This window comes from Pleurodeles waltl, chromosome 7 (genome assembly GCF_031143425.1).
Source record: "Pleurodeles waltl isolate 20211129_DDA chromosome 7, aPleWal1.hap1.20221129, whole genome shotgun sequence".
Classification (NCBI taxonomy): Eukaryota; Metazoa; Chordata; class Amphibia; order Caudata; family Salamandridae; genus Pleurodeles; species Pleurodeles waltl.
Genome location: NC_090446.1, coordinates 474,069,697 through 474,084,696, shown reverse-complemented (window position 1 = coordinate 474,084,696; position 15,000 = coordinate 474,069,697). Strand labels below are relative to the sequence as shown.

Sequence of the window (15,000 nt, the reverse complement as noted above, 5' to 3'; positions counted from 1 at the left end):
GTCTCAAATTAAAGACATTAATAAAATGGCACTTGAGTCCAAAAACCTCTCACCCACCAGAGCTGCTTTGGCGCCAGCTAGCATGCAGTACACGAAGCTGCAGACTGGTGCCAAATTTACACATTAGAGGAGATTTGGTGTACCATGTGGGCTATGTACTTACCATAATGGAGTAGACGAAGCCCACAATGTTGACGGGCCACATCGGACAGAAGCAGGACAGGATAGCAATCAGCAGATAGTCCTTAGGCTTCTCTGCATCCTGGCCATTAGCGGTGGCGGATGAGGGCTGACGGCACAAGCTGGGCCGTGGTGAGTTGGATGATGCGGCATGGTGCAGGTGTGCTTGTGAGCCTGACAAGCTGGAGCGTGGCCCACCATTAGTGCTGTTGGCCCCGGCAGCCTTTAGGATATGTGCAGGAGGTGATTGTGGCTTGGGAGAGGAGCTCAGGTCATTGGCAGAGCCTGACTTTAGGATTACGGTTTCACCATTCTCCTGCTTGGTGTCAGCCGGTTCCTGTTGCTCCGGCTGCTCTTGCTCCTCCTCCTGCTTCACTGTTGTCTCTGGTGGTTCTACGACCACCACGGTGCAGGTTGATTCCTCTTCAGGGCCATGCAGTGGCGATGAAGGCTGTTGGTCCTGTACCTCTTCCTTGAACCCTTCATCCGTATTGACAGCCATAGTGCTGCTAAGGTGGGGCGGTCTGGGGAAGACAGATGTATTTATGTAGCTGAGAAACCACGAGTTCAGAGTTCACCTGGAATAAGAGATAAATAGATACGTACAATAGCCAATTAGAAAAAGATGTGTGAGACAGGAAGGAAAAACAAATGCGTACTTCTGACTCCAAATATATCACTTTCCATTCAAACCCCACTCCCGATTCGAGAGATCCTGGAACATATCCTATTTTTGCGTGACTGCCCACCTGTTCATTTGTATTCTGCAGCATCCCCCTTAATCTAGGATCAGACGGCAGTTTTAAAAATGACAGTTTTGACATTTCCCCCCAACCAAATATTCTAGTGGCTAAATTTCAAAATGTACAATTCTGTACTTTGAGGGATCTGAATTCGTGAAATTCTGGCAGACCTGGTTCAGGGCGTAATTTGAAACACTGGATTTTAATTGATTAATTCCATGCGCGGTCTGTTGTTGCAGCTATTAAATTCATTGAGACTGATATTAAATAGCTGTGACATAAAATTCTGCTGCGCACACACATTTATGTAAATGTGCTGCAATAGCTTTCGCGTGACTGGTCAGCGAAAAAACCCTGTGTACCAGTTGGAAGCACTGCAAATAGTTGAACTACTGCAGCCTTTCCTCATCGTTTCATATCAGTGCAAGGACTTGGACTCTTTCCACTAAGAGCCAGGCACTGTAACTAGAGAAGTACTCAGTAGGTCGCCCATTTTACCTTTGCTGTCTAACGCGTGTGTTCGCTTATTTGAACATCTTAAGAGCAACCAGTATTATTGGGTACGCCAACCACATTCAGATACACCTCAAACTCGGCAGATTCCAGGCACAGTTAACCAGGCTCAATAAGTCAGACATCACCAATACTCTGTATAATTCTTTCAAATGGCTCTACAAACACAAAAATGTTCAAAAGGTAGGTGCAGAGATTGCTTATAGCTGCCCTTAGAAAAGGGAAAATCATTGGCACATTCCTTCATAGTTGCGTAGTGAGACAGAAAAGTAAATCCACAATCTACTGTCTTTGTCTTTCAGATGTGTGGACACCACTGCCCAAGACTACCACTGCAACATATTAGGCTCCACACTCCCAAGAGATCCCGCCACTCCTCTAGCAAATGCACTCCGCTTCACTACACCATCAAACTACCCCAAAACAAGTTTCACTAAAAGGAGCACCAGGTGCTTCTTTGACAGAGCAGCTAAATTCCAGTATTCACTGTCCACAGGCTCTAATGCTCAGTCTTCCCTCCTTGTTTAGGGAAAGGCCCTTAAAACCTCCTGCAATCTCAATGCCTTAGGAGCATTCCAAACTGAGCAAACTGCAGCTGGTAGAAGACACACAGATTTGAGGTGAGTAGAATCTAAATGTGTGCCTTACCATGCCCAATTGCTACCAAAGTTTTCGCACAAATGGGTCTGGCAAATTATAAGTAAGGTCTACCTTTCAGCAAAATTGAAGGGTGTAAGTGGCACTGTAAGCTTAACAATAAGTAAAATTGCTATTAATTTGTTATACATAGGATAACATATCTGTAAGTCATTCTGGGAAGATGAATGGTCATTTAAGAGTTTGTTAGCCAGGCATACATTGCAGGTACAAATTCAGCCTACTTAGCCTCCAAATCTTTCATCTGACTTCCATTCCATACTCCCACTGACATGCCAACATTGCAGGGCGTCTAAACCTATGCTGAGTAGAAGAAGGGAAAACAATATTGACAGAGACTACAAGATACTTCCTCCCTTTGCTGAGAATAATAAACAATAGAAAATAAACAATGGACCACAGGTTGCTAAATCAGCTATATGTTCACAACCACATCCACTTGAAGCTGCAAGAATGGGTTGTGTCTTGTGAGTATGTTTGATGGAACCTTTTTGGATCCTAAAAGACTTCGTAGAATGATGACGTACGTTTTAGAACATGGTAAAGTGAATACAGTCTTAGAAAGTTGGGTTAGCTGTTACATGCGAAGGGAGAATGCGGAGGATGCTACAGCTGCTAACAAGATAGGAGATAAGTAACCTGAGGATCGACAGTGCTCTCCAAGAGAGTTTGCTATGGTCCATGCAAACTGCTCTTGTGTGCCACATGTGCCATTGTCAAAGTATTGAATTGACGTTTGACATATGTGGAGTCAAAGTGCAACACCAGCCGATATAAAGCATTTGAAGATAAAGAAATCTTTACTGAGAAGTCTATGCATCATTGGTCAAGAAACTACAAACAAAACCATATTGAAAGGTATCGCACTACTATGCTATATATAGCTAAACAGTATATGGAGTGCTACTGCTGAAGGCGAATACAACCAAGTTTTGAAAGTGCAACAGCAGACTGTGCAATAATGCAGTGAATAGAAGCACTGAGGCAGAGATTAACCAGATGTTAAAAGAGCAAAATGAAAGACTGAAAACACCACAACTCAGACGTATGAAAGGGTCATTGGCTTAACAGAATTGAATATAGAGAATCATACAGCTGCCAAAGGTGACTCTGAGAGAAGTGCCTGGGGTTGTGCTTTCAGAGCTGTCCATAACTCCAGCGAGGAGAGGGCCAACAGAAAGCCATTCTGCAAATGAAGACTGTGAAAGATGACCTTGAGGCTGGCACATTTCATGGGCTTAAATGGAACAGATTCTAATCTCTAGCAAAAGGAGTCGAAGAGAGCTCCAGCCAGAGTGTCAGTCAATCCTGTGAACAGTTACAATGCTGCCACCTTGCTGAAACCACTACCACCCTTCGATACTGCCTGCCAAAAAGCAGAATATTGGCAAGAGATGGACTGCTTGTATAGAGACATTTGATGATTTCCTTGATGCACTTGAAGAAACAGATAATAAAAAGATTATTAAGTACTCCAAGAATCTTGCTAGTGTAAAAGAAGACATAAAGAAAATGCCACAAACTGATGAAGTTACGTACTGCCAAATTACAGAAGCCTTGAATCTCAAGTTTAATCTAGTGCAGAATGTATATTACAAAAGGTACATTTTTAGTCAAGAATGACAAAGAATTGGTGAAACTACAGATAACTGGATACGCTCATAAAACACTGCAGATTCAATGAGTTTAATGATGAAGAAGCAGTACGTCTCAGAGTTATTCACGTTATTGTTGGATGCTTGTCAGATTCATTCAGACGACGAATGCTGAGAGAAACTTAGTCTGGAGTGAGCTCTCATGGCTCCCAGTGCTGAAGAGCATGCTGATTGACAAGCTGCTGACATGGAGGCTGGAAGTACCCAAAGTGAGTCAGCGTGAACATGAAAAGTAAGCAGAAATGAAAAGTTGGAGATGTCTCCACGGAAAAAGAAGTGATGTTTCAGATGTGGATTGCCATTGCCACATAAAGGTAAATGTCCCACCATTGGACAGCTATGCAAAGGTCGTGGTAAACAGAACCATGTTGTGATGATTTGCAAGGTGATCAAAAAAGTAACTGCATCACAGCAAGAAGACAAAATGGCCAACCAAACATTCCAGAAGCAACATTCGATGCAGCCCACAAGGCCAAGGGGCAACATCAGTTCAGACAAACTGACACCAAAGTTGATTGTCACCTAAATCATCTTTGAGAAGTTTGTCAGTATCAAGTGAAAGTGAAGATGATTGTGCAATGTCAATGTTCACCTCAGTGAAATGCACACACGTTGGACTGGCGTTATGTGAAGAGTCATTCAAAGATTACACTGAAAATAAATGGTTGTGCAATACCTTTTATCATCAACAGCAGTGCCTTGATAAGTATTATGCCTGAGTAGAATTATAATGAACTGTCTCCCCCCTACCACGACTAGTGTCATCAAAAACAAAAGTGTAGACTGACAAGTATTACGGCCACAGTGACACCGAAGGAAGGCAAGGATGACTCGGCAGAGGCAGTGAGAGACAAGGCATCTGGCAAGAAACACAGGAGGCAGTCAAGATCCCACAGGCACCACAAGTGAAGGAAAGGGGTCGGCAAAGAGAGAGCCTACCTGTCACCACGCAAATGTGCAAAGCGTGACTAAGAGAATGCAACTGATATCCACGTGTTTATGGAGTGTCCAGCAATACGTTCATCAAGGAGAGCTCAGTGCTGAAAAAGGGGTGACTGAGGAAAAGAAGATATCTGAAATAAGCATTTCTACTATGTGCGCTGGAGAACATAATTATGCAACAGGATTGACCAAAATACGCGATAAAGACTTGAGAGGGACTACATATCCCAAGCTGCTTTGAGGCCCCAGGAGGCGGCCATTTTCACCTGCACCCACTTGACGCCAACGAGCGCTATAAAGCGCGTGGGGGCACCTCGCTGCGCGGGACGCACTAAAGACTTGAGAGGGACTACATATCCCAAGCTGCTTTGAGGCCCCAGGAGGTGGCCATTTTCACCTGCACCTGCACCCACTTGACACCAACGAGCGCTATAAAGCGCTTGGGGGAACCTCACTGCGCGGGACGCGCTAAAGACTTGAGAGGGACTACATATCCCAAGCTGCTTTGAGGCCCCAGGAGGCAGCCATTTTCACCTGCACCTGCACCCACTTGACACCAACGAGCGCTATAAAGCGCTTGGGGGCACCTCACTGCGCAGGACACGCTAAAGACTTGAGAGGGACTACATATCCCAAGCTGCTTTGAGGCCCCAGAAGGCAGCCATTTTCACCTGCACCTGCACCCACTTGACACCAACGAGCACTATAAAGCGCGTGGGGGTACCTTGCTGCGCGGGACACGCTAAAGACTTGAGAGGGACTACATATCCCAAGCTGCTTTGAGGCCCCAGGAGGCAGCCATTTCCACCTGCACCTGCACCCAGTTGACATCAACGAGCGCTGTAAAGCGCATGGGGGCACCTCGCTGCACGGGACGCGCGCGGGACGCACCTGGGCAAAGCCCGGGCCAAGGGCGGACCTGTCCACGCCCGTCGGAGCCCGGAAGAGGCTGGGCTGGGCCACCCCCCTAACATTGACCATTCAAGTAGGCATCATTGATCTTAGCTCTATGAGCTATTGCCAATACTGTACCATCCCGTAGGTTGCATCATTATATTGATACTCTATTGAACATTTTATCACCAATAACAGTTCCAGATGGGTAAAAGGAAAGCAATAGAGGCTGGGGCAGGGGCAGTGCTAAAAGCTAAGCGGAAAAGGCACAAGCATGCAGCTAGTAACTGCGTTATGGACAGAATTGACTCTCTTTTGGGTGAATGCGAGGGAATTTTAACTATTCCTCAGGGAAATAATGTCAACGACACTGGGGGGGAGCACTCCCCAACCAAAAGGAGGGCTGGCCCAAAGAAAATTGCTGAGATTTTTGTGAAACGTGGGCAACAGGACACAGCTACTACAGGGCAGGGAGAGGGCAGAAATGTTATCACCCACACTGCTCCATCTCTAGTGAACGAGCTACCACTGGGCCCTAACGATCTCACCCAGTGTAGCAATCACTTTAACCCGTTAATTAATGCCCCAGAATCACATGATGACACTGACCCAGGTACCGGGGTGAACGGGCTAGCTGCCGCAAACACACACTCATCTCACATAAACCCACAGCACATTCAATGCATACAAGAATTAAAAAAGGAAGTATTAGAACTTAAGCTCATGGTTAACTCCTTAATTGCAATAGTAAAACAGTTAACTCTTTCAGATGACACGCCACCATGAACTTTACCCAAAGCCCAACGCTACCCGGCACTGCGACAAATCTGCCAATTTTTCCAGCACGCAGTTGTGATGGCCTCCTCCCAGCCGGTGTTAAGATCCAGAACTTCCACCAGCCTCCTTTGCATAACAGCTCAGGCGCAGGAAATACACTAGACGACCATCACAAAACATATATCAATCACCTCCAGGCCTGCTGCAATCCCTAACATTGCCAGTGCAAGTACTCATTCTCCCTCTCATGACATATTCCCCCAGACCTCTGACAGCTTGCTGTGCAAATATGACAATACTGCATCTCTCATCTTGCAGGAATATTGCCCATCAAATCAAGAACCAATAGCTAAGCCTGCAAGCACTTCCCTCACCAGGGCCAGGTCAGCTCAATTAGAGGAATATCACCACTCACCCCAGGTTTCACTGACCAACATTGTTATTGATCCACTTCTTCCTACTCAACCTCACCTGCCAAAGCAACCTCTGGCAGCTAATTATGTAAATACCAGGCAATTAGACAGGATTGCTCCTCCACTCACTGGGGTACGACTTGTCTCATGGAACATGGCAGGTTTGAAATCTATTCTCCCTCTTCCATCTTTTACCTCTTTTATTGAAGAACATGATATATGTCTTCTCCAAGAGACGTGGTCAACTGATCCACTTTTTCGAACAGGCTACTCAAACTTCCACATCCCTGCAGTGCCCAGTACTAGAGGCAGGCCTTCTGGGGGCTTGACTATCTGGATCAGAACATCACTTAACTGTCGTATATTACAGCTACCCACCGATTCTCCCGACCTGTCAGGTCTTCGTCTAGCATTCGGGCCTGACACTGTTGTGAACATCTTCAATATCTACACTCGAGGGGTCGGGGGGGTCAAGTCTCCAAAACCCTTTGTGTCCTGGCAGCCCTCTTTCAAAACTGCCCCCGCCATCATAAAACCATTGTGGCAGGTGATCTTAATGTCACATTCGAACCTCTAGACTAGGATGATCTCAGGTCCACAGACGAGGAGGATCGAGTTTGGTCTATCCCCGCCCTGTCCATTCCACCCATCAAGAGATGGACGCAGGTCGCTGTCCAAGTTAAGTCAGTGACCATGGAATTTGGGCTCAGGGCATTAAATGGCAGAACTAAATCAGACGCCAAAGGCCATCACACATTCAACAAAACCAACCACACCAGCAGAATCGACTACTGTCTATTCGACATAAGATTATGGCCCCTAGTCATCGACATGACGATCATTGAAAGAACTGAAAGTGATCATAATCCTCTCTCTGTCCACACGTTAGCTTTGGGCAACCACTCGCCCACGATTAACTCCTCAGTAGCAGCACCAGAGGGTATTAGCCTGGTTAACGACAAACGACACCTAAAGTGGGACAAGGTTGCGGCTTGGCCCGCACTTATCAACGCAGCTAATAACACCCTAAAGACTACATTAATGAACCTAGAGGTGAGTCCCGCAATCACCTATAAGGAAATAAGTTTAATTCACACCTTATGCTTCAGGGATATCGCAGCCCACTTCTCAGTATCCAGAGCCCATGATGGCAAGAGATCCAAAGGCGGGCACCGCTGGTTCAATAAAATGTGCCGGTCCTTAAATAAGCACTTAATCGAAGCTATCAAATCCAAGGATGCCACCGCCATCCGCCTAGCTAGAAAGTCCTACAAGTCAGCCATACGCAAAGCCAAGCGTGACCAAGATGATAAGTGGTGGACAGCACTTAGCGACGCTGTGCGCGAGAGGAACTGTAGTCAGTTCTGGTCCCTGGCAGCGAGAGGCCAAGAAAGCAGTGGACTGAACATTACAACCAACATCGCCCCGAAAGACTGGGTAGACCATTTTAGCAGGCTGTACTCCCATGACCATGATAGCCCCACTCCTGTTCACATGGACCCCTGCCTAAACACTTCTTTAGCACCGCCCACTGAAGTGCCCCAGCTGTTCTCTCAAAGTCACATAACGTATTCCTTAGGACCATAAAACGCGGCAGGGCCCCCGGCACGGATGGTTTTCCAGCAGACCTGTTCTCAACCGACATTGCATCCTGGTCAAGATACCTCACCATCATAGCGAACGCAATGGCATCTGGGGCGCCTATCCGTGAGTCCTGGAAAGGGGCTATTGTTGTCCCGATCTTTAAAAAGGGCGACAGATCACTCCCCTGCAACTACAGACCAATTAGTCTAATTGACTGTGTGCAAAAAGTCTTCTGCCACTGCCTCGTTGGAAAGATCGAAGACTGGATGACTGAACATGATATCCTTAGTCCCCTCAAAGCCGGTTTCCAGAAAAAAATATCTACCACTGACCAAGCCCTCAGGTTCCTATTTTTATACTGGGAAACAGTGCTCATTGGTAAAGGGAGCCTTTATGTAGCTTTTGTGGATCTAAAGTCTGTTTTTGACCTAGTACCTCGCAACAAACTATGGGACACTCCTTCCCGAATGGGAATCCTGGAGCACATCCTAGCACTATTGATACGGCTCCACGAGGACAACTACGCACGAGTCAGGTGGGACAATAAGGGGCAACTAAATGATAGAATCCATGTATCAAGGGGTGTGCGGCAAGGGTGTGTCCTTGCCCCGACCCTCTTCTCTCTGTATATCAATTAAATCGTCCCCTACCTGCTTAGAGTGGAGGCTGACGCATCATCACTTGGCACACAAAATATCCCTGTCATGCTCTTTGCAGATGATACTCTCCTGATATCTAAGACCCCTAGTGGACTAAGGACACTCCTCACGTGCTTTGAGAACTTCTGTTCAACGCGGGGACTTGAAATCAATGCCTCTAAGATAAAACTAATGACCCTCAATCCCCATAGATCTTTTAGAGGGAAGTTTACACTAGAGGGCACCACACTTGAGAAGGTGGGCATTTTCAGCTACCTGGGTATAGCATTGACTGACAACATGTCTTGGAAATCACACATAGGAAAACAAGCCTTAAAACTAAAGCAAACAACAGGGGTACTATTAAAAAACGTTCACCTCTCGTGTACAGAACCAATTCGTCCAGCAATACAGATATACGAAGCCCAGGCTGTGGCCTCAGCACTTTACGGGGCTGAACTATGGGGTTACACTAAAATCCAAGACATAACCATCACTGAAAACAACTTCATAAGAAATCTTGTGTCCCTCCCGCCAAGCACTCCACTGTTCCCCCTTTTTCAGGATCTTGGCATAAAACGCATCGGTCATAAAGCCCGCCTACCCCCTCTCCTGTACTGGCGGTGTCTCTGGACTACCCCAGAGCTTGAAACCTTTACTGAAACTCTGCAGGTTATTTTAAAAGCTGATCACCTTCGCAGCATCCCCTGGCTGCGATACATCAAGGGGTCACTTTACTCACTCGGGGTCAGTGAACTCTGGAATTCACCAACCACCTCTGTCTTTCCCTCGAAAAGCAAACTAAAGAAACTATATTGGCAAACGGCAGATCACGAAGATCTAGGGGCCGCACTTCACACTACATTATCTTGTGACTTTGTTAACTTAAAAAAGTCATGCAAGTATGAGGCTTTTTAGGACATCATCATGGTCCCAAGAGAAAGGAAACTGTACTTTCAGTTCCGCACTGGAACGCTACCACTCAGACTTTTCACCAGCTGCTGGTCACACAAAGAATCAGCCGCTTGTCCAGCCTGTAAAACCCCCGTTGAGAACCTCCCTCACGTCCTTTTTGCCTGCCCAGCGTACACCGCCTCACGCAGGAAATGGCTGGCCCCGGGATGCAGACTGCTGAGAGTCCGCAGCTCTGAAATAGCTTTGCGAATCCTCAGATCAGACACTAGCCCAACGCTAGTGATCGCCATTGCCAAGTTCCTCAGAGCTAGCTGGATCGCTAGAGGGAAATTTGTATCTGCTTAATGGTTCCAACAAGACTGTCCCTTCACACTGTTTGAGTGTATTTTACTTTTATTCCATTTTATCATTATATATATTGTTACATTTATTACTTCGTGTATTTATTTGTACTTATTGTTGCTATGCGCTTTTATGGCTCTTGTAGCCGAAATAAAGTTCCTTTGACTTGACTTGAACAAAAGTGTATACATGGGCTGCATCAATGCCTTTGAAAACTAAAAGTTCACTCATAGATTATGAAGCACAAGAAAACAAAAGAGAAAGTGCCCATTGATGTACTTCAAGGTACAGCGTCAAGTGCCTGTCTACTCAGTTTCAGCACAGCTGCTGATATGGGACTGATATCAGTGAATTATAATAAGAATGCTCATCATGAAATAGTAAGTCAGTTCCCTTCATTATTCCATGGATTAAGAAATCTTAAAACTATGAAAGTACAGTTGTTTATCAATGAGGATGTCGGTCCTGTTAAAAAGACACAGAAAAATTGCATTTCATTTACAAGAAGGGGTTGAATGGGCACTGGAACCACCACTTAAGACTTTTATCATTGAGCTTCCTACACCATGGATTTCGCCCATATTGGTAGTGCCCAAAAAGGAGAGTTAAGGAACCATACGCATCTGAATAGATATGCGTCAATCAAACAAGGAGATTGAAAGAAAGCGACAATCAAGTCTGCACATTCCTGACATGAAAACACAATTGAACAGTGCAAAAGCCTTCTCTCACCTCGATTTAAATAAGGGATATCATCAGTTGGAACTCAAGGAGAATTGCAGGTACATTGGAACCTTTTCGAAACATATTGGTCTGTTTCGATACAAAAGACTAAAGCCCGTATTTACAAGGCTCTTGTGTGGCCATTGCATCACTTTTTGAGAAGAAAAGGTGGTGCAAGCCATTAAATCATATTTATGAAGCCACGCCAAACCACTCGGCATGGCTTTGAATGACCTCATAAATATGGAGTAAGGTAAGGCAGTGCAAATCAATGCATTGCCTTACTCTGTGCTAGATAGGCTTTCCATAGGCGTTGCAGTGGGTGTTCCCACGCAACACCCATGGATTTTGATGCATCCCCAGATTTACAAGACCTTGAAAACCTGGGAATGAACCAAAAACTTACACCTCTTCAGGGGAGGCACAATGAGGAGAAATATCACTCTTTTTATTTGTTCTGCATTCTGCAAAGGAAAAAAGCCTCCCAGGATTGTTTCTGTGCCAGAAGGTGACTCTTCCTGCACAAAACCAATACTGCTTACAACTCAGGCACCCTTTTCCCATGGTGCAAGGGTGCCTGCACTGGCGCTAGGCTGCCAAAACATCACCAGGGCAAGGGGAAAGGACAAGAATGTGCTGCATTGCTTAAATGCAGCACATTCATGCTCTTTCCTTTTGATGAAGGCAGCAAGCAAGATGTCTTGCTGCACTGCCCTGCACCAAAATCTCATAAATAGGGACCTATGTTTTGGTGTGTCATAATCTGCTGAGATTTTTCAAGCTGTCATTAGACACATCACACAATCTGTTGTAAATACTTTCAACTATAACAATGACATATTGGTTTTCAGGGCTACTCAGAGGAAATGTAACAAAGCTTTAAAACAAGTGTGTTGTTTACTTGATGATGCAGGTTTAACGCTAAATGCTGTGAAATGTGAATTCAATAAGACAAAGCTAAAGTTCTTTGGACATATCTTTTCTGATGGGGGCATGACACCCAATCCAGCTAAGGTACAAGCATTGACAAATGCCAGTTCCCTATAAAATATTTCAATTTTGAATTCATTCCTTGGCATGGCCAGTTAATGTTCCAGATATATACAAGACTTTGCCACTGTGCGTGCTCCACTGAGAGAGTTGATGAAAAAGAATGTTTCATTTCATTGGTCACATGAAAAAGTGCAAAATTTTAAGAGAATTAAACTTGCTATGGAAAACGTAATAGAAATGGCATCTTTTGATCCAAAGTTTCATACTGAAGTTGTTGTTGACACTAGCTCAGTCAGGTAAGGTGCTATACTTGCACCACGCAGCAGACAGCCAAATGCTTGAAGACATATTGGGGCCTATGTAATTAAATGTTTGTTCCAGACTGAACATGCTTATTGACTACCAGAAAAGGAAAGTTTTGCAGTGGTGTGGGCTTGTGAACATTTCCATATATTCCTGAATGTAAAACCTTTCACGATTGTAACAGATCATCAGGCATTTCTGACTATCCTTGGCAACCCAAAAGCCAAGATGTCTCCACAAATTGAACGTTAGGGTCTACGACTGCAAGAGTACAACTACTAAATTGTCCAGGGAAATATCAAATCCCTGCTGACTATTTCTCAAGAGTGCCTATAAAATGTCAATCTACCTCAACTAAGACTGCTGAAGCCAACATAAAGTTCACTGTCAAATCAAATATACCAGCTGCCATTTCCTTGAAACAAATTTTCACCGCTATGAGTCAAGATAGAGACATGTTAAAGTTTAAAAACATTATTACACATCAGTCATGAAATCGACCTACTCGACATCTTACTAGTGATGGCAAGTTTCAGAAGACAAAAATGTCAAAGAAGAACTGTCCATGACACAAGAAAGAATTATCCTGAGGGGTTAAAAAATTGTCATTCCGGAGATTCTGTGACAGCAAGTGATTTAAGTGGCCCAAGAAGGACATTGTGGATTCGTTGCCACAAAATGAGCTCTCCGAGATTGAGTCTGGACTCCTCATCTCAATGAACTAGTTGAAAAGGAGCTGAAAACCTGTCATCGATGTAACTGCTTGTCATGGAAAACTACCAAACACCCCTTGAGCATGTCAGAATTGCTAAAGCATCCCTGGGAAAGGATTGCTGTTGACTTTTTCAGTCCACTTGACAATGGACATCACCTGATGGGGACTGTAGATGAATATTCTTGCTTCTCTTTAATTGAAGATCTCTCGTCTATCATTCAGGACAGAATCATTAAGAGATTAGATGGCATCTTAGCAACAAGGGGCATTCCTATGAATTTGAAAACTGACAATGGCCCACCTTTTAATAGCGGAGAATTCAAAGACTTCCTCAATCTGCTTAAGGTGAAGCATCACAAGAGCACACCCCTTTGGCCACAGGTTAACTGCTTCGTTGAACGCTTCATGAAAATGTTAAAGAAAGCTCTTTAGCATGCTACATTAGAGGAGCTCAACCTCAAGACTGTCTTGAATTCTATTTTACAAGCTTACTATTCAACTCCTCACTCGACCACAGGTGAAAGCCCTCCAACATTGATGTTCAAGAGAGCTGTAACAACCAAGTTACCACAGTGGACCAACACCCGACCTAAAACTGATACAGAGAAAAGTACAACAGACTTGAGTCGTAAACAGAAAATGAAGGCCTATTCTGACAAAAGGGGACATGCAGAAAATATTTTCTCTACACAAGGAGATCGATTGCTTGTTCATTATCCCTGAAGAAGTAAATCTGATGCTCCTTTTGATGCCGAGTCATTTTACATTGTAACCGGCAAAGGGCACATGGTGACTGCCCCACATTTCAAACATGTAGCTTAGTGCTCGTCGAACCCTAATGTCAACGTAGACACTGGCTCAGAGAAGAATCTCAGACTTCCATAGCCCTACATCACCAAAGCAGATCATGGAGACTTTGATTACGGATTCCCATTTGCCAAAGACAAAATCCGGGCGAGTCATCAAAGCGTCAAAAAGGCTAATTGAAAGTCATAATGTGCATATGTTGTAAAAAAATATATATTTTTTTTAACAGAGGGGGAGATGTAGTGTTTTGTGAGTATGTATAATGGAACTTTTTCAGATGCTGAAAAACTCTGTAGTATGATGACATAAGTTTTAGAATGTGGTGAAGTGAATGCAGGTTTAGAATGCTGGGTTTGCAGTTACCCGCTGAAGAATACAGACGTGTAATACATAGATCCATTGTGGCATAATCATTGATAGGTACCCAGGCTGGGCAGAATGCTACAGAATGTATACACCTGCTGCCAAGCCCTGTCTAAACGAAACCACGAGAAGCTCTATTGGGCACAGCCCCATTCAAACTCCATCACACATTCACCCTCTTCTAAGCACATGGTAACATAGCACAGTCCTCACACTTGACTCAAAACGGGTCATATGCTGAGCACAGCAAGGAAGGGAACAACATTGACCATAAATTATTATAGCCACAGTGTTAGGCTACATCAACACCCAAGAATTCACCACATCCATCTACACCAAGCTATCCCAATTTACACCCTTCTCCACTGTTAAAGGGAACAACATTCATAAAGTCCTCAACTGACTAGTTGTGTTACTTTTGATGGGTTGTGATGGATTGCACCTACAGAAGGAGCACCATTTCCCATTGCAAACATCTAAAGTCAATAAAGTGAATCAAGACTTGCTTCCTTGACCTGGGGTCAGTGACTGAGACTTGGTAGACCTCCTAGTGCAAATGGCATATAGCACCACTCAAAGAAGGAACAACAAGCTCCCTCCCATGGTGTAATGTAGGCTTCGGTTCATCACATCCAAACTAGGAGAAGATCTAGACTCACTGGCACAAAGGAGTTTCGGAAGAGCCATCGGCTACTGAGCACATTGCACTCCTTGTCGGGATCCTGCTGAAATAGTTTCCCTTTTACCAGGAGGAAGATTGTCACAAGATCCAATGGTTTCATCTATCCAGGAGTTATTCACATTACTTTGGTAGGGCCTGTACGTTTGGCCACCATATTGAAG

The 15,000-nt window shown here is 44.7% G+C and overlaps 1 protein-coding gene across 2 annotated transcripts in view; it reads right to left on the bottom strand.

The window, feature by feature from the left end:
• Nucleotides 1–15,000, bottom strand: part of PRRT2 (proline rich transmembrane protein 2) — a 414,525-nt gene that overhangs the window by 210,925 nt on the left and 188,600 nt on the right. For both annotated transcript variants that reach the window (XM_069244090.1, XM_069244091.1), the window contains exon 2: nt 164–758. In XM_069244090.1, coding sequence (XP_069100191.1) covers nt 164–682 — 519 coding nt within the window. In that variant the 5' untranslated portion in view covers nt 683–758. The remainder of the gene's footprint in view (nt 1–163; nt 759–15,000) is intronic.